At 56.8% G+C, this 25,501-nt stretch overlaps 2 protein-coding genes across 6 annotated transcripts in view; one reads left to right on the top strand and one right to left on the bottom strand.

The window, feature by feature from the left end:
• Positions 1–3,219: 3,219 nt before the first annotated feature.
• SLC9D1 (solute carrier family 9 member D1) lies at positions 3,220–18,278 on the bottom strand. Of its 4 annotated transcripts, none has more exons than XM_078614238.1 (15): positions 17,984–18,278; positions 16,435–16,541; positions 14,394–14,856; positions 13,843–14,010; positions 13,405–13,584; positions 12,626–12,820; positions 12,015–12,143; positions 11,233–11,325; positions 10,025–10,214; positions 9,298–9,415; positions 8,301–8,502; positions 8,001–8,151; positions 7,504–7,583; positions 7,036–7,185; positions 3,220–6,700 (listed from the first exon to the last, which is right to left on the bottom strand). In XM_078614238.1, the coding sequence occupies exons 3-15, from the start codon at positions 14,709–14,711 to the stop codon at positions 6,584–6,586; spliced, it is 2,091 nt and encodes a 696-aa protein (XP_078470364.1). In that variant the 5' UTR covers positions 14,712–14,856; positions 16,435–16,541; positions 17,984–18,278; the 3' UTR covers positions 3,220–6,583. The 4 variants fall into 4 exon arrangements, with proteins under 4 accessions (XP_078470364.1, XP_078470365.1, XP_078470367.1 ...); XM_078614239.1 differs by having other exon boundaries at positions 16,435–16,536; XM_078614241.1 differs by lacking the exon at positions 17,984–18,278 and adding an exon at positions 17,876–17,926.
• The window catches only part of LOC144732679 (DCN1-like protein 1), a 23,226-nt gene continuing 15,719 nt past the window's right edge, over positions 17,995–25,501 (top strand). The window contains exons 1-2 of one of the 2 annotated variants that reach the window (XM_078614244.1): positions 18,382–18,418; positions 22,511–22,553. Coding sequence is in view for 1 of the 2 variants with exons in the window: in XM_078614243.1 (XP_078470369.1) it covers positions 18,356–18,418 (63 nt within the window). In the remaining variant the exon portion in view is untranslated. Of the gene's footprint in view, positions 18,419–22,510; positions 22,554–25,501 lie in introns of both variants that reach the window. The other variant, XM_078614243.1, reaches the window with a different exon arrangement.

Raw genomic sequence — 25,501 nt, 5'->3', positions numbered from 1 at the left:
GCCCATTCCAGCCTTGTGTAGGTCTACAATCTTGTCCCTGACATCCTTGGAGAGCTCTTTGGTCTTGGCCATGGTGGAGAGTTTGGAATCTGATTGATTGCTTCTGTGAACAGGTGTCTTTTATACAGGTAACAAGCTGAGATTAGGAGCACTCCCTTTAAGAGTGTGCTCCTAATCTCAGCTCGTTACCTGTATGAAAGACACATGGGAGCCAGAAATCTTTCTGATTGAGAGAGGGTCAAATACTTATTTCCCTCATTAAAATGCAAATCAATTTATAACATTTTTGACATGCGTTTTTCTGGATTTTGTTGTTGTTATTCTGTCTCTCACTGTTCAAATAAACCTACCATTAAAATTATAGACTGATAATTTCTTTGTCAGTGTGCAAACGTACAAAATCAGCAGGGGATCAAATACTTTTTTCCCTCATTGTAGGTGTTTTATAAACGTGTAGTGACTGATAGCGTCACTACTGCACGTATACACACACACACGCACACGTGTGACGTCACTATGCAGGGGAGCGTCACTACCTCGCGGATCTACACACACACGCAAGACGTCATCCCATCTGGAGGCGTCTGGAGGCGGGAATGACGTCAGGGCTGGTTGAGGACTCGGGAGGCCGGAGGTGAGGCCACAGGGGGTGGTGTGAGGCCGTGGCACTCTGCGTGATCCCGGCCGGACACGTGACCGAAACCCGGTGGGGGCCGGGGGCCCGGGGAGCACCTTTGGGGGCACGTGGACAGCCGAGGGGTTTCGGAAAGGTTTCTCGAAGGAAGGCGTGACCGGGGGAGGGCCAGGACACGCCGAGGCCGATATAAGCGGCCTCATCTCTATGCTCGGGGCTGTTCGTGTCAAGAATGGAAGAGGCATCGTGAAGGCATCTCAAGAGAAGAGTCAAGTCTCCAGTCAGCGGCCCAGCCAGTAGCCCTGCTGGCTCAGTCACGCTAATGTATCGGAGAGTCCGTATATAGAGAGTGCTGGTGTGTGTTAGTTAGAATCGGGCCGGTGGTTAGCACCACATTTAATAGAACATTGTGTTAACAAATAAAGTGTCTTCTTAGTTCTTTTGGTAAAGTCACGTAGAAGGGAAATAATAAAATAATAAAAATAAAACATTAAATAATTATCACGACGATTCGGCCACAACGCAAGCAGCCGTCCTCAGGTGAAGAACAGGTCTGTCGGGAAGACAGCGTCTGAATGAAACACCACCAGGCCTGGAGCGTATATTTAAGCTGGGTTGGAGGGGGAAGAGCGCCTTGGCAAAATAATTTGCATATCAAGAGGAATTTAGCATATTTATGTGAAATGCAGATATGGGATTAGTCACTACTTGTGAAATGCGTAGGAGGTGGGCGGGGGGTTTCAAAGTCATATTATGCCCGTGCATTATGCAGGATTAGCAGCATCAAAGGGAGGGGATAGGGGTAGCATTAATAAAGGGAAGGAATGTTAATAGTATGTAGCTGCAGTAACTAAACCACCACGTAAAAAACTAAAGTATAAACTACATAGTATCATCAGTATACTAAATATACTTTCCAATAAGCTGAGCTACTAACAGTAAGTAATACATTACAATTCTATGTCGCAAAAAATATATGCTTCCAGCTAAACTTTTTTCTCTTACATCACACGCGTCTACCCCGTACTATATACTGCCATAGACAAACCCAACATTAAATTAAATACTGTATTACTATACACCACCCTATACCTTCGACTATACATTGTAATATTACACTATTATTCTAATAAAGGGGGGTGGGTAGAAGGAAAGCGTGACCGGGGGAGGGCCAGGACACGCCGAGGCCAATATAAGCGGCCTCATCTCTATGTTCGGGGCTGTTCGTGTCAAGAATGGAAGAGGCATCGTGAAGACATCTCAAGAGTCGAGCCTCCAGTCAGCGGCCCAGCCAGTAGCCCTACTGGCTGAGTCACGCTAGAGTCCGTATATAGAGAGTGCTGGTGTGTGATAGTTAGAATCGGGCCGGTGGTTAGCACCCCATGTAATAGAACGTTGTGCGCCTAATGGAGCCCATTACAAACGTAACTACAGTACTTATTCACCAGTTAAAGCCCACTGAGCTATTAACACTTTTGCAGAGGCGACCTGTCCACACATATCACAAGTGGGCATACATTTATCCAGGGCTTAATTGTAACTTTCGGACTCGCCCCTGCTGGGCATATATGAAAAAGAGCTTTATAGCTCATCGGATTCCTCCAGTAAAAATAAACACTGATTCTGCTGGATCTGTCCAGGTCGGTCACCCAAACACACTCCTGCGGAGGGAGCTGGTAGGAACGTTGGGTTGCTCGGTCAATGGCCAGGGTCAACGGCGGCGTGGTGTATTCCGCAAATATGCCCGACTGTGAGGGCGGGCACAAGCCGGCGTGAGTAGGTTAAACGTTGAATTTTATAAGGGCACCACGGGGTGACCAGCCCCTCCCCTCCCCACCCAGCCCCACCCCCCACCCAGCCCCACCCTCCCCACCCAGGCCCTCCCCACCTCCCCTCCCAGCCCCTACCCAACCCTCCCCTCCCCACCGAGCCCTCCCTCCCCACCCAGCCCCTCCCTGCACGACCGACGGACACAATAATCCCCTGTGGGCTGGTGTAACCAGGAGGTTCCTACCAGTAAAAGTGTTTCCGTAAACGGCACACACCACATCCAGTAGTGTGTCAAGTCTCTTGGTATGACCGTGGCGACTCGTCACGTGCCACCTCCGGTCTCCCAGCGCCCGGGAGAATATTCGGTCCGATATTGCACCCTGTCTACGTGTCGGCACGCAGGCGAAAGTGCAGAGCATTCAACTGTGCGCAAGTTCCTCTGGCCCCAGTTTCGGAGCCTGTACACCTGGGAGCGACACCGGTAGAGCACCAGCAGCATCGTGCACCGACGTCCCATCACTCCTGTGCGAGCCCCGTCACGTGGCAATAGCCACTGCGAGGATAAATTTTGCGATAAACGTCCTGGAATCGCGCGCCATGGGCAACCGAATTCCAAGCAGCTGCCGTTCCCAGCCAAGCAAAAGGAGCCTCTTTGATGTGCGCTGCCCACAGCGCTCTCTCCCGAAGCCTTTGAGTCAACATCTCGTGGCTACAACAGCGGTTTTGGCTGCAGCCGCAGGCGAGTCAGGCAGGGAGTGACCCGTTTCATAATCGTGTGCGAGTTTAAACAAAAAGATCCAATCAGTTCAGCAACGCCCGGCTCGTAGACTTTAATCCTGGCTGCACGCGCCTCTCCGCACTTCGACACGCGCCCTGGACGCACGCACCTGCGTCTTCAAGGGCAGGATCGTATGCCTGGCCACCACCGATTCCATTTCAGCCGGGGTCCGATTTGGCCACCCGGGAAATATTCACACACCTGGCACACCGCATCCACGTTCATCCTCTCCATGGCTGCGGCTACGAGTTTCGCGTGCCACATATCCCACCCTTAAACCAACGACCCGAAACAAATATTCAGTGCAAAATTAAAGCCCTGGCCGTGTGCGCCGCTGTGCTCAAAGCGGGGCGAGCTTTCTCAAAACCCAATCATTCGCTGCGGGTCTGCACTGGCACTGGTGGACAAGCACAGAGTAACAATAACATGGATACAAACAAAAACATCGTCATGCTCATCACGAACAATGCCGAGACCGTAACAGCCAAACATACGACAGTCTGGAGATTTTCTGACAATTGCACTTCTGCAGAATAAGTAGCAATCGTGGCTGCGCATTGCACTTGACGCGTAAGCTTCGGGGTGCGATGATGCATCGACTCATCGCTGAAAATTGATTGTTGCTCTCACGCCGAATGCGTCACGTCACGCCACGCGAGCATCGACGCTGTTCGGTTCGTATGCGATGTCCACATCCGTTGTTCTGCACGTGACCCCTGTGCAACCACTGGCGACCGCTACCATTCACGGCGATGTTTAAACGTGTTGTGCAATCGAGTGACGAGCCTCGATAGAAACCATTCATCGGGTCGCGGGACGTGGGAGAGAGGCGGCGAGTGAATCATTCCACCCCCACTGCGGCGCCTTAAAACCGGCGTAGGTGAACACCTGGAGAGTTGAGAATTTACAGCTTTTTTAAACAACAGATTCTGCATACTCAAGTATGCGACAGGCGACGTTTTAGGTAATGACGCTTCGTAGCACAGAGGCCAGAGTGGCTTCTCTATCCGGGCCACTGCGCAAAACGTCGCCTATTGCACACTTTTCCTTTAAGACCACAGTGTTAGTGACGGATGTGTCGAGTGTTTTTATTTATTTATAATTGTGCTTTGTGCACCGCTGCCAACGCAATGTCACCACATCAACAGTCCAAGATTTACCCAAGCCTCGCGTTCGTGAGGTCAGGGTCCTCAGGGTGGGACGATGGGGCAGACCGGGCAAAGGTGGGGCTGACGGGCCCTCCCCCGGCCATCTGCTCAGCCAGACTGAGGACCAGTCGGAACGGCAGCGGCCGCTCAGATGCCCCGAACTTGAACACCGTGAAACCGACCCCTCCACTTTCCTCTCCCCTCCCACGCGTCCATCCTGCGGCGTGCGTGCGCACGCACCTCCATCGACGACCTGCCGTCTCAGAGCGAGCGAGAAAAACGCGCTCGGCCGGGAGACAGCTGGACGGCTCCGTCGATGCGTCGCCGCGGCTTGCCACGAAGCGCGATGGCGTTCCAGATCACATCGATTCGGCAAAGGCTAACATCACGCTGCTCACATACAGACCGCTGCGTTTGATAATCTGAGTGGCAGTGATATCCAGCGACCATGCGTCTCGTCATCAATAAATTACGGCTCAAGACACGTGCATCATCACACTGACTTTGTCACGAAACTGCACGGAGACGGAAACTTGAGCAACGGTACAAACGACGAGGTTTGTAAAACAGGACCCTCCCCCTTCTTCCCTCCGGCCGTGACTGCTTCCCTCGACAAAACAAACACGGATCCTAAATGCGAATGTACTCTCAATGACTTGATGCAACCTTGGTCACCCTTGTCATGCATCTCAACTGGCCGATCGCTCGCCCACTGCTTGCATAAAGGAAAACTACGACCACGGTTCCTGCGCGCACGCTCTTGAGATGCCGTTGCACGTGAGTGCCGAGTCCATCCCCACTGGAATGCACCGCAAGAGTCGATCCTTCGAATGAAAACACGGTCACGAATATTCGATGGCCGAGTTATTGCGTGTCTTGAACGCGCACAGCATGGGCGCCAATGGAGTCATAAAGCCGGCCGATAGGTTAAGCACGTGCTTCGGCCAGGGCGAGTATAAACGCTATCTCGGTTAGGCAATCGTACACCTGACAATATAGGGTACCCACGCCACCATCGGCGAAACTAGTGGCCATAATCTTATTACATTCAACGGCTTGTCAACCACATTAGCGCCGCATAGTTCAACCACGAGGATTTTACTACGCCCGTGTGCCTCTCGAGATGCATCGCACGCCCACATATCTCAGCTTCACGTTTGGTCCAAGCGCAAGCTCTTACGGTGGACCGTTTAATGTTTCCAGCGTCCCCTGACGCGACGAATATTGCAACACACGACCGTTACTCTGACACGCACACACGCCCATGCATGGGCACGCGCGCTTGGAATAACCTCGCTCATCAAGGATTTCTGGATCTATAGGAAACCACTTCCCCAACAGCAACAGCAATGGCTTCCCGAGAATTCCTACGCCGGCTATGCAGCAAACGTGAATCGGCGATTCGGCGGCGAGAGGTGATGGAGGAGGGGGAGGGGGGCACCATGGCGACCGTCACTCTTGGCACGCGCCCCCTCTTGCCTCACACACCGCTCGCTCGCCGCGTATTGCACAACTCGGGGGTCCGCGCGGACGAACGCATCCGCGCGCCGCTCGCGGACATTTGATCCCGGCTTCCAGTCTCCGCTAACGACGACGACGACGAGTATTGTCGCAACGAGAACCTAAACGAAACCCTGCCGCCGGTCGCAGGACATTTTGATCCGAGGCGGTTCCGACCGAGCTGTAAACGCAGTCCACCGGTTCCAAATTAGAATATCTCTCGTGTGGAATTCCCCGTCGCGCACGCAGGGCCTGCATCGGGCAGCCTGTGCACAGCAAAGTGCTTCCCGTGAGTCCTGCTGTGTTTGTGATGTTCTTTCGCCCAGGCACCAGGGGTGACCGTGTCCGGCTGAAAGCCGCGTTCTCGGCAAGCGCCTCACGGAGCCTGCTGGTTCCCCAGGGAGTCTCACTCGCCCCCCCTGGGGGGTGTGTGTGGGGTGAGGTTTGGAATGTGAGGTGTGGCGTGCATTGTGAGGTGGGTTATGCAGTGTATCAGGGTGTAAGGTGTACGGTTGGTGTGGTTGTGGTGGTGTGCAGCTGTCGGCGTTTAAGATTGGAGTGCAGGTCTGATGGAGTTTGAGAGTGGCAGACAAATGTTGTGATGCAGGGAGTGGAGCTGAAAATGTGTATTGTGGGGTTGGTGGCATGCCGGTGAGGAGTGTTGGTGAGGAGTGCCGGTCAGGAGTGCCGTGGGCCCTCTGGTGAGGCCCCCGCCGTGGCAGCGCGGCTCGCTGCGGTGGCGGCCACCGCCCGTCACGCTGCCACCCTGCGGTCCGCCGTGGGGGGCAGGCACCGGGCGAGGGACAGGCGCCACAGCGCGGGCGCCAGCAGCAGGCTCAGCGTGGTCACGCTCAAGATGAGCAGGTAGACCTGGGGGGAGGGGGGGGGGGGCAGCGGCTCGCGTGAGCGCACGACTTCGTCACGTAACGCAGGGTGCTCCATCGTCTACAGGAACCCAACGCGACATCACAGGGAGACAGCGTGGAGGAGGCTACATTTTCATTCAACGCCTCTCCACGTCTCCCACTGATCTCAGTGTGCGCATCGCATCTGTTTGCACTCTCCCGTGAGATATGCAGCCGTCAAGATATTGAGACGTGCATGCGTGTGCTGCGTGTGCTGCGCTTACCGCGCTCCCTGTGTGTACACTGTGTTCCCCGTGCGTGCGCGCGCGTGCGGCCCTGCGTGCCGAGCCGGCGCCTCACCTCGCGGGACACGATGCCGGCACGGCGAGCACGGCTCCCCAGCACGAAGCTAAACTCGCTGACCTGGGCCAGGCCCGACGCCACCACCCAGCAGAGGTAGCGGCTGCCCCGCGGCAGCACCACCCACAGTACCGCCGACGCAAAGGCGAACTGCGGGAAACGCACGGGGGACAAGGAACACGCACCACGCACGTGCGAGAATTTTGACGACACTTCGCCACTCGGATCGGTGCGAGTCGGTGAAGGCGTGGAAACAGAGACGCGGTTTTGCTGCGTTGGCCGCTGCTGCCCACTGCGTAGCCCCGCGAGCGGCGCCCTTTACGCACGTTGGTCGCCCATCCAAGCAGCGGCCACGATCAACCCAGCTATGAGATCTCGCGCGTACAATTTGCGTGCGACGTCAAATCTCCCGCAGGTGTATTCCCCCTTGCGCTCTCGTGGGCAAGCGTCGTGCCGGGCGCCGTTTACCTTGACGAAGACGACGAAGAGGGTGAGAAAGAGCAGCGTGGAGAACTCATAGAGCACGAACGTGGGGAACACGTGTAGCCCTGGGGGAGCGCGGGTGGGGTGGGGTGGGGTGGGGGGGGTTCGAGGGTCAGGCGTCAGAGGGCGCGAGGCGCGCGGTCAACACGGCATGCACGGCCGCACGCGCGGTCAGCTTCGTGAAACTAAACCACCACTCGACCCATCCTCCGATTACCCGGCTAAGTGGACGGCACGAATATCGTTGGGAAAAAGTCTTCACTTGCTCCCAAGTGCGCCGCGAGACTACAGGTGATGGGTGGGGCCGCTTCATGCCGGGCGTGGCTCACAGGGGGGGTTTGACGTAGGAGGTGGCTGAGAGTTTTAAACGGGGAGGGCTGCATAATCGACCACAGCAGAAGTAGTCGATTCCAATTGCTGGTCGATTAATCCGACGTCAACCGTCTGCCATCAACTCTCTCACCTGCGGAGGCGACGCTCACCTATCGAGGCGAAGAAGAGGATGGCGAGGAAGTCGCGGATCGGCTCCAGGCAGCTGCTCACCTCCTCGGTGACGACGTGGCCCAGCGAGGAGACAAGGACGCCCGACAGGAAGCAGCCCAGCTCCATCGACACTTCCAACGCCTCTGTCACCTGCAGGGGAAGGGGGGGGGGCGGCGTGGGGAGCAGGGGGGCCGCGGTGAGGACCGTCGTCGTTCCCGCGACCTCGTTAACGCGCCACTCGCCCCGACGGCGCGCCGAGGCCGTGTGGGCCGAGCTTTGCCCGCGTGCGCATGCCCCACCCGCAGCATGGCGAAGATGAACGCGGAGAGGCCGAGCGTGAGCAGCTCGGGGCTGCCGGCGCGCGCGCTGGCGCTGTGCAGGCGGCGGTAGAAGGGGCCGATGACGCGCGACCGGAGCAGCACGCAGAGCAGCAGCACGCCGGCCATGGACGCGAGCACGCGGCCCACCAGCCCCGACACGCGCACCCACTCCCACAGCGCACTGCCGGGGCACACGCACACACGCGGACATGCACACGGACACAAGCACACAAAGATCCCCCCATTATACCCTTAACAGACCGTAGGAGCAAGTGCTGTTAGCGAGCGCCTATTACGGGCCGACATGGCACACGAGGGGGAGGGTAGTCACCATCACGCGCGGCCGCCTTTGTCTCCCCAGTGGCGATGTTTACACATCGCACGAGGTACTCATTTCAGGCCGAGTCGACCTAGGGGACCGATTCAGATAATCATCACTGCTGTTGGCCGTGACCGGGAATCAAACTCGGGACGCCGGCTTTATAGCGCAGCGGCGCTACCGCTCCCTGCGCATGCACGCACGCACACGCACATGCACACACACGCACGCACACACGCACAGGGCCACACTGGGAATTCTCATAGTGCCCCGCGCGTCGAGAGGACGGCGTGAAGACTTGCCGGCGGCCGCCATGTCACCACCCTCTCAAGCTCGACGGCTCGTCTCACGACCCAAAGTGAGTGCGCAAGAATGGTTGTGGCAAAACGAGCGGCCGAGTCGTTGGCGGAGCGGTGGCAGAGGCCTGGTTCCGCACGCCTGCCCCATGCGCTGCTCGGCACACTCCGGCAACACGGGCTACGGCACTCAATTCACAATGGAACCGGGCGCAGGCAGGGAAGGGAGATGGACTTAGAAGGATGAAGTCCGTTGTCTATGAATGTAGTTGCCTACATTTCTGATCTCATCTCGCTCCATTGCTGTGACTTTATTCCATTTGTTTTACTTTCGTCATGTTGGTGACCCGGGTCAGGGTACCTGGCGGGGTGTGCCGTGCCGGCCTGCGCGAGCGTGGGCATGAGCGCGATGATGACGCTCAGCTGCATGTCCTGCACCACCAGGATGCCCAGCAGCATGCTGCTGTAGTCCCCGTCTCCTGGCGACAGTGGGGAGGGCAGCGGAGGGGCAGAATCAGCCGAACGTCCACGGGAAATATCCCTCCTGCGGAGTTTAAACCCCTCCCCCCGGCGCGGCTTGGGAACGCGCGACCCATGGGTGGGATCCGGCCCCACGACTTCATTCCATACGATCTCCTGCTACGAAACGACCCGCAGCACAATATCACTCTTCTGCCACTGGGCTCCACCAATCGGGTACTCGGGAGGGGGAATTTTCAAACCTGGCAAATATTGAGTTTATAATTTTAGCTCCTGTTACCGCAAGGGCCTCTTGCAGTGACGGACGTGGCTGAAGTGTGTGTGTTAATGCGTGATCACCGGACCAAAGGTATAGGAAAGTCCTATTTGACCCCTTCACCCCATGACCCCCATGACCATCGGTGGATCGACCCCGAGTAAGGAAGAGGCTTCTCACCCCTGCGCTCACGTAAAGGGGCTTTACACGTCGCTGTTCTGAGCACACACGGTAGGGGTCACGTAGGCTTAAGAGGTCACGGAAGGCTGGAGGCCGCGCGGGCCTCGGGACCATGCGGGCCTAGGAGCCGTCGAGCCGTCGGCGCCGGAGGCCGAGGGCACGGGGAACCCACCCTCCTTGTCGGGCCGCGCGCCGGCCGCCTGCAGGAACTTGGAGATGAGCGGCGTGCTGGAGAGCGAGAGGCACGCGGAGATGAAGAGGCTCTGGTTGGGTGGGATGTGTAGCACGTGGCCCCACAGCAGCCCCGTGCCCAGCATCAGCACCATCATGGCCAGCGGGGTCTGCAGAGCGACGCGCCACACCTACACGCACGCACGCATCACACACTCATCACACACGCATCACACACGCATCACACACGCATCACACACACACCACGCTCGCACCACACACGCATCACACACGCACCACGCTCGCACCACACACGCACCAAGCACGCACCAAGCACGCACGCACACTCGCACGCACCACACACGCACCACGCACGCACCACGCACGCACCACGCACGCACCATGCACGCACCAGGCACGCACCACGCACGCACCACGCACGCACCACACACGCACCACACACGCACACTCGCACGCACGCACACTCGCACGCACCACGCTCGCACCACACACGCACCACTCGCACGCACCACGCACGCACCACGCACACACCAAGCACGCATCACACACACACCTCGCACGCATCACACACGCATCACACACGCACCAAGCACGCACCACGCTCGCATCACACACGCACCACGAACACACGCAGTAGTGGGGAGCAGTAGTGCAAGGGTTAGTGCGCTGCACTGCAAACCCGGCAACCAAAGTTAAATTCCTGTTCAGTGCCAACACCGGTGATGATTATCTGAATCAGTCCTGAGCCTCTTCCCTAGGTTGAATCAGCCTCAAATGAGTACCTGTTATCACAGCCCCTCGTGTGCCGTGCCGGCCTTCATAGGTGCTCGCAAATAGGCTATACGGGGGATCTTTGTCTTTGTGTGTGTGTGATTAGGTGTGTGTGTGGTTTGGTGCATGTGTGTATATGTTCTGTCCACGTTTGTGGTTTCCCTGTGAGCATCATTCACTATCCCGTGTGTGCGTTGCATATGTATGTGCATGTATGTGCGTGTGTGTGCGTGTGCTTGCGTGTGTGCGTATGTGCGTATGTGTATGTGTGTATGTATGCGTGCGCGTGCATGCGTGCTTGTGTGTGTTGGTGCATATGTGTGCGTATGTGTGCGTGCATGCATGCGTGCATGTGTGCGTGCGTGCATGTGTATGTGTGTGTGTATGTGTGTGTGCGTGCATGGCCGTGGCAACCACCTTGCGCAGCCGGTCCGGGTAAAACTCGAGCCCCACGAAGAAGAGCGTGAAGAAGACGCCAAACTCCCCCAGCGTCTCCACCTGCACGATGGCCTGCACACCGCGTCACACCGTGTCACACCGCGTCACACCGCGTCACACCGCGTCACGCCGCGTCACGCCACGTCACACCGCGTCACACCGCGTCACACCGCGTCACACCGCGTCACACCGCGTCACAACGCGTCACACCGCGTCACGTGGCTCAGCGTGCCCACACGGCCCGACTCGCCAACACGGCACGACCCCCTCCCCCTCGGTGTCGGCCATCGGGGTCGTTCGACCGTACTTCACCGTCCCAGTCAGTGCGGGTCGGTGCGGAGGCGGCACGTTTTGTGCCTGCTGATAGGCAGCCAACAGGGAGAACGCGTCCAGGAGGACGTCCCCCACGAAGATGGAGCAATCGGATGGATTCGTTTGTAGGAGCGAGGTGGATTGTGGCAGAACTGGGCCGTGAGGGATGGCGGTGGCATCGGGAGGTCTTCATCCAGCAGTGGACTGACAACGGCTGATCATGATGATGATGAAGAGTTGGCGGTCCAAAACAAGGCTGAGGTGTAGTACACACGCGGTGTGGCGATGTCACGTGACACGTAAGGCACGATGGGGAGGACCGATCGAGAACTGCGCGTGCGGCACAACGCCACGGGACTCGAGGAGCCGACGATCGGAGCGTTCCATTAGCATGTGGGGGGGGGGGGTGGCAGGAGGGGGCGGGAGGTGCGCGGGCTCGGGGCGGTTACCTTGATGGCATTGAGGCCGGAGGGGCCGAGCAGCACGCCGCACACCACGTAGCCGAACATTGAGGGCAGCCCCATGAGCATGCACAGCCACCCGCACGGCAGGGACAGCAGCACGATGGCAACGATGTCCTGGGACCACACGAAGACACAAACAGAGAGACGTCCTGAGGTGAGAGAGCCAGGAACAGAGGCATCCGAACACCAGCACAAAGACACAGCAGTGCCCTGGGGCCAGGCACACGAGTGGGTGGCCAGCACTATGCCCTGGCCGCCTTTGTCTCCCCAGTGGAGATGTTTACACATCGGACCAGATACTCATTTGAAGCCGAGTTGACCTAGGGAGAGGCCCAGGACCGATTAAGATCATCGTCATCGGCTTTCGCCGCGAGCGATTGTCCAAGTGCAGCGCGCTAACCATTGCGCTCTCCGCACCTCCGATAAGCATGGCTGGCTGCGTGCGGTGCGCGCGGCGCGTGCGTCCATACGTACGTGCATACGTCCACACAGAGGCAGCCAGAAAGATATCCCGAGATCGGGCTGCTCCACGACCGCGTCGTGTACCCATTCGTCGTCGTCGTTTTTTGCCCCGGCACGAGGGCCCCGCGTCTCACCGTGATGAGGTGGTGGTCGGAGCGCGGGATGGTGGAGTCGCGGGGCTTGGTGAGCACGTACTGGTTGTTGAGCGAGTCGATGAGCATGCTCAGGCCCAGGTCCTCCCCGCCGGCCTCGCGTCGCGACATGTTCCCCACGCTGTCCTCGTCCGGCTCCTCCAGCCGCCACACCGCCTCCACGTTGGCGCCTTTCCCCTGGAGCGGCGAGTGGGAGGTCAGCGCCGTTGACCGCGCGGGCGTTTTGTTTCGTGGCCGCGCTCTCTGCGTCTCTCCCGACGCCGCGCGTTGTGTCCGGAACAACGTCCAACTTTAGCTGAGCGCGCGCGCCCGGAGCCTCCGGGAGGTTTGAGGCCACATGACCGCAGTCGCACCGCGGGCTACTCCTAACCCTTTCCCGTTGCGATGACGGACGTGTACGATGACGGACGTGTACGTCATCGTTTTTTCTTCCGATTCGTTCTGATAACGTACGTTTACGTCATCGGAATGGAATCGCTTATGGATGGAATCGAATCGAAGAAAAAGGCCACGCGGGAAGGCGTGTGGCATAGCTTTGCGCCAGCTATCATAGAGTGTCGCTGCAGCCGAATGTCTTAAAAATAAAATTAACGCTGAACCCCTTGCGCGTTCCGAGATTCAGCGATGAGCGGGACACCACCCGCCCTGCAACTTGCGGACGTCGCCGGTAACGGGAAAGAGTTCCATGCGTCCGCAGGAGGAGACGTCGTGGCTCGCGGGATAAATCTAAACGACCGAGCCCTGCGAGGAGGGTGGCTCACCATCTCCTGGTTGTCGAAGACGTGCTCCTCGATGCGCTCCTCCAGGCGGTTGGCGGCGCGCCGCACGTCCTCCAGCACGCCGTCCAGCATGGAGAGGCTGCGGTTGCGCAGCGCTCGCACTTTCAGGGCCTCCGCCTCGCGCCGCTCCGCCGCCACCAGCTCCACATACTCCTGCTCCTCCTGGCGCGTGGGGGGGGGGGGGACACGAGGCGTTCTCATCGGCAACGTGCTGCCCGTCGGCAACACAACGTACAAGCTCTCGGCCTTGTCTAGACCACCCACAGAGCTGTACGTGGCTGCCGTATAAAACTCTCGACGCCACCGACACATCGTAATGGTTCTTTAACTCGCACCTTGAGCGTGCGATGAATACCAGAGCGTGCGAGCGGACCGTGAGAACATACGACCCGAGCGCCACTCGCGCCCCCCTGTGGGCACCTTGATGGCCGCCTGCCGCAGGGCCTCCAACCGCTGGCGACTGCTCTCCTTCATGTTGAGGAGGTCCCGGAAGTCGCCCTGCAGTGCGCGCTGCAGACCCACGATGGCCTGGAACACGGAACTCTCGCTGTCGTTGAGCTCCCTCTGGAAGATCTCCAGCGTGTGCACCTGGGGGCGAGAGGCGGGCAGCCGGGTCAGCTGACAACGCCATCACCGCGCCGCTACCTACTCCAGTTTTAGTTGACTTTTGGTTTTGTTACATTTGCGTTTTTCTTATTTGTTTTGTCCCGTTTGTTGGCTCGGCAGTACAGGTGATAGGCGGAACATTTGCGATGCGACGGCAAACACCGCTCGCGCCCGGACTATTTTCCCGTTCACCAGATGTGCCGTTGTTCATCATATTCTGGGCGGAACCAGCGGTCAGCGTAAGAATGCATTTTCATTGATGACTCGATGCATTGTTCCGCACCTGCTGCCACCAGAAGGTAACAGCAGCAACAGCAGCGACATATCCCCTCCGCACCGGCCGCCCCCTCTCCAGCTCCACGTACCTGGAAGAGCTTCTCCTCCGGCGAAATCTTGCCATCCTTCTCCACCACGCCGATCGCCGAGTTGAGCTTGCGGATCACCTGGGCTTTGTGCTTGAGCAGAGTGGCCAGCCGGCCGCACGCCCACTGTTTAATGCCGCCGTTGGCTCCGCCACCGCTCCTGACAGCTCGTGCGGCCGCCTCGCGCCCACGGTGCAGCTTGATGGCGTGCCGCGCCACGGAGCCGTGCTCCGCTCCGTGCGCCGGGAGCACGGCCAGCGCAAGCGCCGCCAGCGCAAGCGCCACCAGCAGCCGGGAGGGGCGGGGACCGTCGCCGTCCATCACGGTAGAGCGTGGGAGCGCGGCTCCGCGCTCCTCATTACCGTCCGGCGAGGGCCGCCAAGGTCGTCCCGTGCCGTCCGATGCCGGAGGCGTCCCATGCGTCTCCGCAAGACGATGGCGGCACGGCCTGGGGAGGAGAGTCGGCCTGGACCCACGGTTCGGGCCGCACGGAGGGAAGGGGAGAGGCGGGCGGGACAGCTTTCACTGCGGGGGTCTCAGAGGGAGCATCGTCTGGCATTTTGCCCCAAGCCTCCAAAAATCTTCGGGCAGCCCCGGGCACCACAAATGAACATGTACCGAACAGAAATAAACTCCTTTAAAAAAGTTTTTAAAAAACAACGGTTTACTAACAACTTCGTTTAACTCACGGTCGAGAAGTACGTCAATGGCGCCTGAGACACGCGGCGCCTGATTTTTTGTGCGAGCCGATTCCACAGTTTATGGACCGCGGTGTTTTTGACCTACACAAATATATATATAAACAATAAGGCGTCCATACAGAATGTAAATTGCTTTAAAGTAGCGAATTAATTGATTAATTGATGCCGATTTTGATACAGGCATACATTGTCACCGGATCTGAGTACATGTGTACAAAATGTGGAATTGATTGGACAACGGGAAGTGGACGAAATTTTGATTACAAGATTTGACCACGACAAACGGAGGAATCAAGTTAGGTAAAACCGTTGAAAAAAGTGGGTGAACGAGCGACACTCATGATAAAACCCTGCGACGCGTACACTCTGAAACTGGGTAGGCACGAGGCGGATCTGGCCGCAGAGGAGGCCAACGTTGTCTGCTGCCAGGGAGCAGCATCACCGGGCAGCAGAGGCGGGGATAATGTTCCTGAATGAGGGCCGAAGTGGACTATCAAATACCTTTGACGGGCCACACCTTGACACACCCCTCGGTCACTCGCAGTGGCAGAAGTGACTGGGTGTGCCAAAACTATGAACACAGCGTTTTCCAGTCGTAAATATCCTTCTAGAGTAACCGATCAGTACGGTCAAGATGCTTGCCTTAACAGATCCTGTCATGTTTGCGAGCCATTCTCCACGTGCTAGGAGCGCGGCCGCGGGGCCATACGTTCATCACCCCTGCCCCGCAGGCTCCAAATCTGTCCGACACAGATTCCGCAAGTGCGGTACGTCACGCTCAACCCTACTTGCAAAAGACACTTAACCTACGCGCCCTGACCGATGGACAAACACAGCCAGTGGGTCAACACCACAGCACATCCCGGACGCGTGCGCGTCCCGTGCGTGCGCACGAACCCAACGCCAAGGGCGCCTGCGCCGCAAGGAGGGCGCTCGCTGCCTGCCACCAACTTCAGGCCTCTGCTTTGGAGCGATCGTTTCGTTTAAAGTGGGACGAAGACCCGGCGTGAAATGGCGCAGCTGGGCTTTGCACGGGCCCTGGCTCGTGGGGGTGGGGGGTGGGGGGGCCCCCACTCGTCCACCGTCCCCTCCTCTCCGTGACCCGGCGCCTGGCCTCTTCCGCTCCGAGGGACTCCCCGGCACAAATTGCACCGCCCGGCAGCCGCCCCCCGCTGCCGGCGAAGAACTCAACACCGCAAACCGCCTCCGCGACGCGGGGGCACCTCCGAGCGGAAGGGTCCTACTTCAGGCGAGAGCGTGGCACCGCTGTGCAAACACGCGCACGTCACTCGAGGAGACCGCGCGGACGTCACTCGCCGTGCCGAGCCTGCGCAGACTGTCACCTGTGTTTAGTTTCCTGGTGCCGTGGCCTGCCGCGGTGGAGCCTGAGGAGCCGTGACGCGGTGTATGGGGCGTGCTAAGATGACTGGCCAAGTCTCGTCCATCTAGTCTGTCCAGAAAAACAAGGAAAGAAACCGACCTTTGTTCAAGTTATGATAGCCGAAACCGAGAGCTCAAGAAACCAGGGCAGCCTTTGTTTGCACGAGTGACCCCGGGTCACCCAAAAATGAAAGCAGCAGCGGGCATGAAGAGACCCACAACGTGAACTAAATAGATAATAATTCAACCGCGTTACAGAATTAATTTCAAGCGGTGGAAAAAAAACGTGAAGAAATAGCCAACTCAAATTAATTTCCTCTCACACAATTTTAAATGGGCGCCCCCCCCACCACCCCTGTCCATGTATAGCCAAACGAGTGGCACCAACATCCGCTGTTAGGGACATCACAGCGCAACACAGGGGGGTGGGCGGGGGGTGTGTGGCCAGCACCGCACCCAGCTGCCTTTGTCTTCCTAGTTCTGATGTTTACACTCATCCAAGGTTCAGTTAACCTCGTGGAGGCATTCCAGAACAGGTTTGGCTGGGTATCAGGTGGACTGTATTATAATCTTCTCCGAGGCTGGGGATCGAATCCAGGCCATCAGCTGTGGAGCGCGAGGTGGGACCGACTCACTTGCTAAGCCAACTCGGAATCCCTTACCTGGCTAAGCCAACTCGCCTCTTCTACCTGGTGACACAAGCTCGCATCTCTTACCTGGCTAGCCAACTCAGATCTCTTACCTGGCTAGGCAAACTCGCCTCTCTTACCTGGTGACACAAGCTCGCATCTCTTACCTGGCTAGACAAGCACGCCTCGGTCGGGCAATCGGCCCCCTCACCTCTCCCATCGGAATGAAGGCGACAGGACGCATAGAGCCTGGGAACCAGCAGGACCAGGGGCAGTCCGATTGCAATGCGAGTATTATGAGCACACGGGTTAAAGTGTCGTATCGTTTGCTCAGTGAATTAAAATAAGAATAGGGTTTACCCTTTCTGGCAGTGAAACAGGTGGCAAGATGTCCCAACACCACAGAGACAGCTTTGTCAAGGAATCAAGAAAGGTCCCATGGTAGATACAGATCTGCACAGCGTAATGGAGTACGTGAGCATCCAGCCTTATGACAGCCACTGTCATCACGTGTAACGCAGCACACACGACGTGAAGAAGCCTCACGGCACCAACACGAGAACCACATCGTGAGCAACCCCCGGGTTAATCCCACAGACATCACCACCATCGCCACATCAGCACCACCACCATCGCCACATCAACACCACCACCATCGTCACATCAGCACCAATACCATCGTCACCACCATCACCGCTGTTACCAGAACTAACCACTATGATTACGAACACTGTCACCACAGCATAACAACCTCTACCATTGGCACCACCCTCACCAACAATCGCCACTGCCACCGTCACCATCGCCGGCACCACCCTCGCCACCCACCGCCGTCGTCTCTGCCACCCTCTGGGCAGCAACCATCAATCATCACCAGCGTCACCTGAATTCCGCATTCGCTTCTCAGACGCCGCTCCGCCCCAGACTCCAAAACCACCGCCGCCTCCACCACCACCTCCTTCTTCACCACCACCACCACCAACAACGCCTCCTCCTTCACCACCACCGCCTCCTTCACCACCACCACCAACAACGCCGCCTCCTTCACCACCACCTCCTCCTTCACCTCCACCACCACCGCCAACGAGGAGGAGGAGGGCGCGATGAGAAGCCGTCGGGGGGAGCAGCACCGCGCGACAGCTGAGCAGCCAGCGAAGAGACCCGAGGGTAGAGAGAGAGGGAGGCAGCAGGAGGAGGAGGAGCAGGAGGAGGAGGAGGGTGTTGGTGGAGGAGGAGGCGGGCCCGGGCTCTGCGCATGTGCGCCCGTGCGGGTTGGGGTGAGGGTGGTGGTGGTGAGACACAGCCGCGTCCCGCCATGGTGAGTGAGCCGTCCTCGTCTCTCCCTCTCACCACCCTCTCTCACCAAACTCCCTCGCCCCCTCGCTCGCCCCTCCACCACCACCACCACCTCCTCCTCCTCCATGTCCCCGGCTCCTCCGCAGTCTCCCCCCTCTCCCCTCTCCCCCGGCTCGCGATCCTCACAGCCCCGCGCCGGGGTCCGTCGGCCCGGGGCCCTGGCGGCCCTGGCGGCCCCGGCTTCTCGGGCAGGGGGTGGTGGTGGTCCTTGTGTTGATGTTGGTGGATGTTGGCGATGGTGGAGGTTTGGTAGCGATGGGGGTCGCGGCAGCCGACGGCGCGGGGTGGGCGAGGGGCCGGCCCTCTCGTTGTGGCGAGCGCCGCGGCCTCGGGGGGGACGTGCAGGGCGCAGGGGCTCGTGGTGGTGGTGGTCGTGGTGTTCGTGGCGTTGATGTTGGGCGATGGTGACGTTGTTGATGGTCGTGGTTGGTCAGGGTGATGGTGGTGTGTGTGTGTAGCCAGAGGCTGTCACTGTGACGCCGAGTGGGGAGGCTGGGCCGCTTCGTGGGCAGGCCCGTGGAGACGGACTCGTGTGTTGTTGTTGATGTTGTTTGTGGTGATGTTGTGACGATGTTGGCGATGTTAGTTGTTGATGGCCATCAAGGTGTTGACGCGTAGCGACCGGCTGTCACCGCTGCCCGACTACTGCGCCGTGCTAGGCCCGCATTGCTGTGTCTGGCCGCAGGGACACGGCAATCTTGGACGGCGGTGTTGGTGTTGTTGGTGTCATCAGCGATGGCCGTGTTGGGTTGTTGTTGTTGATGTGCTGCGGCGAGGAGGCTGTCGCCGTGATGTTGAGTTGACAGGCCTGCCCCGATCGTCTTTGATGTGTGTCCGTGTCCATATGATGGTCGTCATCGCTCGTGTGTATAGCGTGGACTGTCAACACATTGACGAGTGTATGAGGCTGGCCGGAATATGGCAGGCCCAATGGTCGGGGTCACGGTGATTGTTAGTGATGTACATTTGTTGATGTTGGTGATGATGATTGTTGTTGTGGTAGTAGTTGACGGTGGATAGAGAGTCGAGGCTGGTCTTGCTGTGGCCTAGCTCAGTGTTTGTTATCGTGAGAGGCTGGGAGAGCGGAGTCAGGACCAGACCCCAAACACTCGGGTCAGGGGTCAAACGTTGGCTCCTTCACACTGCAGTCAGATGTCAAGGATGTACCCTAATGGCTTGCTCAGATATGCTCCATAAACACTGGGTTCAGGGTTCAAAGGATATCCTAAACATTGGGGGTCAAACTGATTGCCTAAATAAAGGGGTCACAGGCAAACCATAAACACTGCGACCAGGGTTCAATTCTGACCCCAGACACTACCATCAGGGGTCAAGGGTGACTCAACACCAGGGTCAAGCATATCGACTGCACCCTGTATCACGAGGTCAGAGGTCACGCCTGGGCCCTGACCCTGTTCTTGGGCCACGGTCCAGATTCCGGACGTCCTCGTAGGTCAGCCCAGCAGTTACGTGTTTGAGGGCTCCACGCTGGGCCTGCCACTTGAGTCTCTTACTAGCACTTGCAGATCCATTTCCCCGAACGCTTACATGAATTGTCATTTAAGTCATATAATGCAGTCTTTTTAAAACCTCATTTGTAAAGTCTTGTTTATACTGTATTATTTGTACTGTCTCATTTGTACTGTAACTTGTGTTCTGTCTCCATTGTATCACCTACCTGGTATATTCTGTCACGTTTCGCCCTTCTGTGCACAGCATTAACAGATAATTTGCATAAACAGTAAATCATTATTCTTACATACATAATTCTATGCGTGTATCACGAGTGTAAGAATACATTTCAGTGATATTACATGCCTACTTCATGTGTGTGTTTCACTCAGAACCTGCCCCTTCTGTTAAGTTAACTCGCAGTAAGATAAAGTTCCCTCCAGATTTCGAACCCCACTGAATGAGCCCAAATGCCCATCGATACTGCTCCCCTCCCCTGACGCCGGGTAGCTTGACTCAATCTTGGAGGATGCCCTTCATCTCCGCCGTCTGATTTCCGCTGGAAGTATCGAGGCCTCATCCACATCCAAACATGTGCAGAGGAACTGAGCAGCGCTTTCAGCCTTCACTGTAGATGCCCCCAGAGGAGCCATCGGCCAAATAATCCACCTGTCCTGAACTTGTCATGGCACAGAGGGCCCTGTGAGTGTGTTGGGCTAGAGAAGAGATGGAGTGATGTGGTACAAGAGGATGTGGAGCTGAGTGGACTTAACTATGACTGGGACCAGCAGTGTCAAAATTGGTCTCTGTAGAGGAGGCTGGTGAAGGACGCTACTAGGCAGCTGGAGGCAGTCGCCCTCCAGCAACATGGGAGGGCAGAGGAGCAACGCTCACAACAACGAGCGGAGCGTCGGGTGGCTAAAACACAGCAAGTTGGCACAGTAGGGGGAACAGGTGGTGCATCGGTCGCTCATCTCTCAGTCGACCCATGACACCTGGGTCTGTCCAGTGACCTCCTGCCAGCGGGCGTTTGACACTTCACGTGGCTTTAACGTGCACATAGCCTGGCACAAGCGCCGTGGTGACGTCACCGCCACTTAGTGACGAATGGCGGTTGTTGTCGGGAGTGGTAGGGTTAAAGGGTTAGCGCAGTGCGCTATGAACCCGGCATATGGAGTTCAATTCCCGTTCACGACCAATAATGGTGGCGAATACCTTAACCAGTTCTGGACTTCCACCTCGGTCGACTCAGCCTTAAGTGAGTACCGAGTGCGGGATGTAAACATTGGCACTGGGGAAGACACAGGCGGCAAGTGCGGGCCTTCATAGGTGCTCACTAACAACACTTGACCTAAGTCTTTAAAGGCTTTACGGGGGATATTTGTTTTTGTGATGTCCTGTGACTTGCTGGAAAGCCTTTGCCATCCCAGTTGGCATCAAAGGTCACCCAGCCTGGCTCAAGTGTCGTCGTGATATCGCTGCAAGTTGATAATGAACGGTGGTTTTTGTGCCGTGTGTGCGCGGGAGGATACTGGCACGTTGGCCTTAGTTTTTTTGTCTTTGTGCGCTTTCTTCCCCATCCTTCCAGAGATTCAAAAAATGATATTCTTCTGAACCTGTTTCTCCTACCATCCATTGCTAACCCCATCAGATATTGATGTTGTTACTGCCAGCAAATCGGGTATTTGCTCCTTCGAAAAGTGTATTCTCTGCATGCTTACACACTGACAACAGGTGCATATTTCCACGCGTACCTTGCTGCCCTTAAACGATAACCAGTCACTGCGGGGGTTAAACCGAAGGGTGCCATCAACAGGGCTTTAATGTTTCATTCTGCACGGCGCCTCTAAGTGGAGCTGGGAACGCTCAATGCTTTGATTCAGGTATTTTAATCAATACAATTGTGCCTTATTTAGTAATAAACTTACAGGCCATGAGCGACCCCCGCTTGAGCCCGCCCGTGTCGGCTGGCCGAGGGATTGAGCCGGTGTCATTGTACAGCTCGGCGAAGAGCACGGCCATATATATACACTCGCCGAGTACAGTGCAAGGCAAGCATGTGAGGCATGCTTGCCAGACCCGGCCGGCGGCATGGCACGGCACAGCACGGCGCTGCCACGGCGGGCACAGAGGACAACTCGGTGTGAGCGACGGCGCCGAAATATCACGGGCGCTCTTCTCTATATCGCCTTACGCCGATTGAGTGGGGGCGGCACAGGATTAACCAGATCTGAGGAGGGATGGGAAATTTTCTCGGAAAGTGCAGGAACTCCGCAAATGCATGCAGCAAAGGCGGCTCGGCAAGCCGGCGCCTTGAGCGAGCGGCATCTCCCGGGCTTGGCGAGCAACGGGCGCACGACTGGGTTCCGCCAGACGCGCGCGCCGGCTCTGTCCAGGCTTGCGCGCGGGGGGCTTGGTGTTGTGGCCTGCAGGGCGGTGCTGGCGGGCGCCTGGAGCGTTTGTGGACAATGAGGTTGAAGCGGCGCAGAATGGAGGGCGCGCGTGCCCGGCTCCAGTGAACACCCGCGATCATGCACGGCCACTTCAGCCGTAGAAACACACTCTAATTTTGGCTTCACCGTGTCCTTGATGTGCCCCGCAGATTTTCAACTCCCAGGACTCGGCAATGAAAATCAAAGTTGAGTGTAAGGCAGTGTTTTACGACTGCATAGGTTTTGGCAGATGCGCTGCACGGCTCTCCGGCGCGCTATCGTGCTGCGTCGTGAGCGGTTCGATGTCTGACTTCTCGCTGCACATGCTGGGAGCTTCTCCAAGAAAAAGAGCGAAACGTCAGACATCAAGCCGAACAACACGTGGTGCAACCTGGAAACACGTCGGATAGAACGACATCATTATTATTATTATTCTTACGGGGCTGTCAGAGGTTTTCTTCCTCCTGCCTGACGGAGGCGTCACATTTTCCTACAAAACTGACACTCTAGACCTAATGTCGCCGGCAGCTGAATCGGCATCTAAGGCGCAAACCGAACACCGCCATATAACGAGCAAGCGAAGAAGGAGCAGCTAGAGGTGCTCGTCGCTTTTGCAACGATCTCTCACAACCGCCGTGCGAGCCACTCTTAAGAGAGACCCCTCGCAGTGCTCTACTCTGAGCACGTGGCACGACGGCGCCACCGCTGCTATCCTTTTTTTGCTACGATACGCGCGGCGCTCAACTTCAGCCAGAATGCTGTTCCGGGAATGATTTTGACATGCCAGATACCCGTCTCTCCCTTATTTTGTCAAAAACCTGTTCATAGGATTCTCTAGGCACGATAGAGGAGTGCTCTGGATAGGGGGCGCGTCTTGCGCTCACGTGTTAGTTCTCGTGCCTTACGTCGGTAATCCCCACTCCGAAACCAGCCCAGCAGCTCTCAAGGAAAATGTCTTGTGATAAATTAAGCCGCATGAGTGTCCAGCAAAGAAAGGGCCATTCTAAAAATATTCCCAGGCTTCGAACAAATTCACCTGCTCCCTCACACCCTCCCTCCCCGCCTCCCTCCGTCATTTGATGAATTGTGACGATTCATGGTCTTCAATCATTTTAATGATCGATAATTAACGTCTACGAAAAGGTCGGATTATTTCTTGCCGCTCAAATGAGCATCGAGACGTTGCTCATCCCCTGTTTTTGCAGCGCCTTAATCAGTGGTAGAAATTCCACATCCCTTTGGCAGGGGTGAGGCTCTCTGTTAGGATAAGCCGTTGCCACTTCCACACAAAGCGGTAACTATTTTATGGACCCCGGAGGGATGATGGGCCGAGTCCACCCCTAACCAGGATTTTAAGTCGTAACCTTTCGATTGCGAGCCGCTCGCGCTACCGCTGAGCCACCAGGCTGGATCGCATTATCGTGCAACATTATGTAATCTGCATGAATTGTAAATAATTTATTCTTCCACGCAGAATTCAACGTGTGTACCGTGAGCATGAGAATCGGTTTCCGTCGGCAAACTGATGAATCGTTCCACGCCTAATATTTAGCACACCAAGAGCACTCCCTGATTCAGGTGTAAGTTCTATGTGTAAGCAAAAAGGCAGCACTTTGTTGCTTTCACGGTGGTGCATGCCACTCGTGGTTCGAGATGGCACAAGCCCTGGACACAGCGACCGGAGCGGGCGGACATGTAGACACAGGGAAATCCAGGGTGGAAACGTGGACACGGAGAAGCAAACTGGACTTGTGGACTTGGGGACAAGAGTGGTGGACATGTGTACACAGATATGATTATTATTATACTTGTTTACCCAGCAAAGTATCACTGAGTGAACACGTTTTTTCAAGAGGGTCGTACCAAGTTTTCTCAGTTGGGAGGAGGGTGGGGGGTGGCGAAGTTCCTGCGGTGTGATCCCAATTGACTCATTTGCAGGTAGCCCTTCAGCATTGGGATGTTTGACCGATACCAGTTGCATTCTACGTGTTTTTTTTTAGCTGTGGCAGGAGGAAACCGGACAACCCGGAGGAAACCCATGCAGAACACGGAGGAGAGAGTACATAGAAACTCCACACAGAGAGGCACCCAAGTCAGGAATCGAACCCAGGCCCTTGCTGTCAGGCACGAGTGTTAATGCTGCGCCACCCTTTTGTCCAGTTGACACCGAGACAGGCGGGATGGATATGTGGGCTGGGTGGTGTGTGGCAGAGGGCATGACCCGGACAGTGATCTCGATGCATTTATCACTTCCTTGGTCGTTAACAGTTCGAGCAAGTTGACGTCGCATTGTCAGCCGATGGCTGCGCGGTACAATTTGGACTCGTGTAGCGTCGTCTACATGTGAACCACATCGCAAGACGCTGTACAAAGAGGGAACTTTCCCGTCTGTTATTTTGAGGGGGGGGGGGGTATTCAGAGGTTGGAAGGCGACAGAGCGCGGAAAGTTTGAGTTTATTTTTATGTTACACAGATCACGGTCCCGCTTAGACGGTTGCCCCGCTATTCTCCACTGGAGTTCCGTGCACAACAACAGGGAGAGGAGACGGCAGTACGGTATTTGTTTTTCTCAAAAAGAGAGAGTCCGTGGCTGGCAGAGAAAGAGGAAGTATGAAGCTTGTCCGTAAACAGCTTCTGCACACACAGAGGAAGGGTGATTTCTGTGTGCCGTGTTTAGAGTCCGTGAGAGCTGGGATGTCCAATTATATGAGCAAACGATTACTCCACTGATTATATCGGGTCCATTACTCAACTCATCGGACAACAGGAAAATGTTGAACAAAAAAGTCTCATCTGTTCCCAAGTGTGCTGCTGGATAGAAGACAATGGGCTGGGTTTAGTGACGTCATCGGCATCATCGGCCGCGTCACGCTTGGAGTGGCTTGCAGGGGTTTTCTCGGGCGGACACCAATTATTACCCCAACACAAAGACAAAGATCCCCCATATAGCCTGTAGCAGGTTATTGGGGCAAGTGCTGTTAGCGAGCACCTATGAAGGCTGGAAACGGCACACGAGGGGGTGGGTCGCCAACACCATTCCCGGCCGCCTTTGTCTCCCAAGCGGCGATGTATACACACCGCACCAGCTACTCATTTTAGGCTGAGTCGACCTAGGGAATGCCCAGGACCGGTTCAGATAATCGTCACCGGTGTTGGCCGTG

This window comes from Lampetra planeri, chromosome 43 (genome assembly GCF_965212315.1).
Source record: "Lampetra planeri chromosome 43, kcLamPlan1.2.h2, whole genome shotgun sequence".
NCBI lineage: Eukaryota > Metazoa > Chordata > Hyperoartia > Petromyzontiformes > Petromyzontidae > Lampetra > Lampetra planeri.
This window is presented reverse-complemented; position numbering and strand designations above follow the sequence as displayed.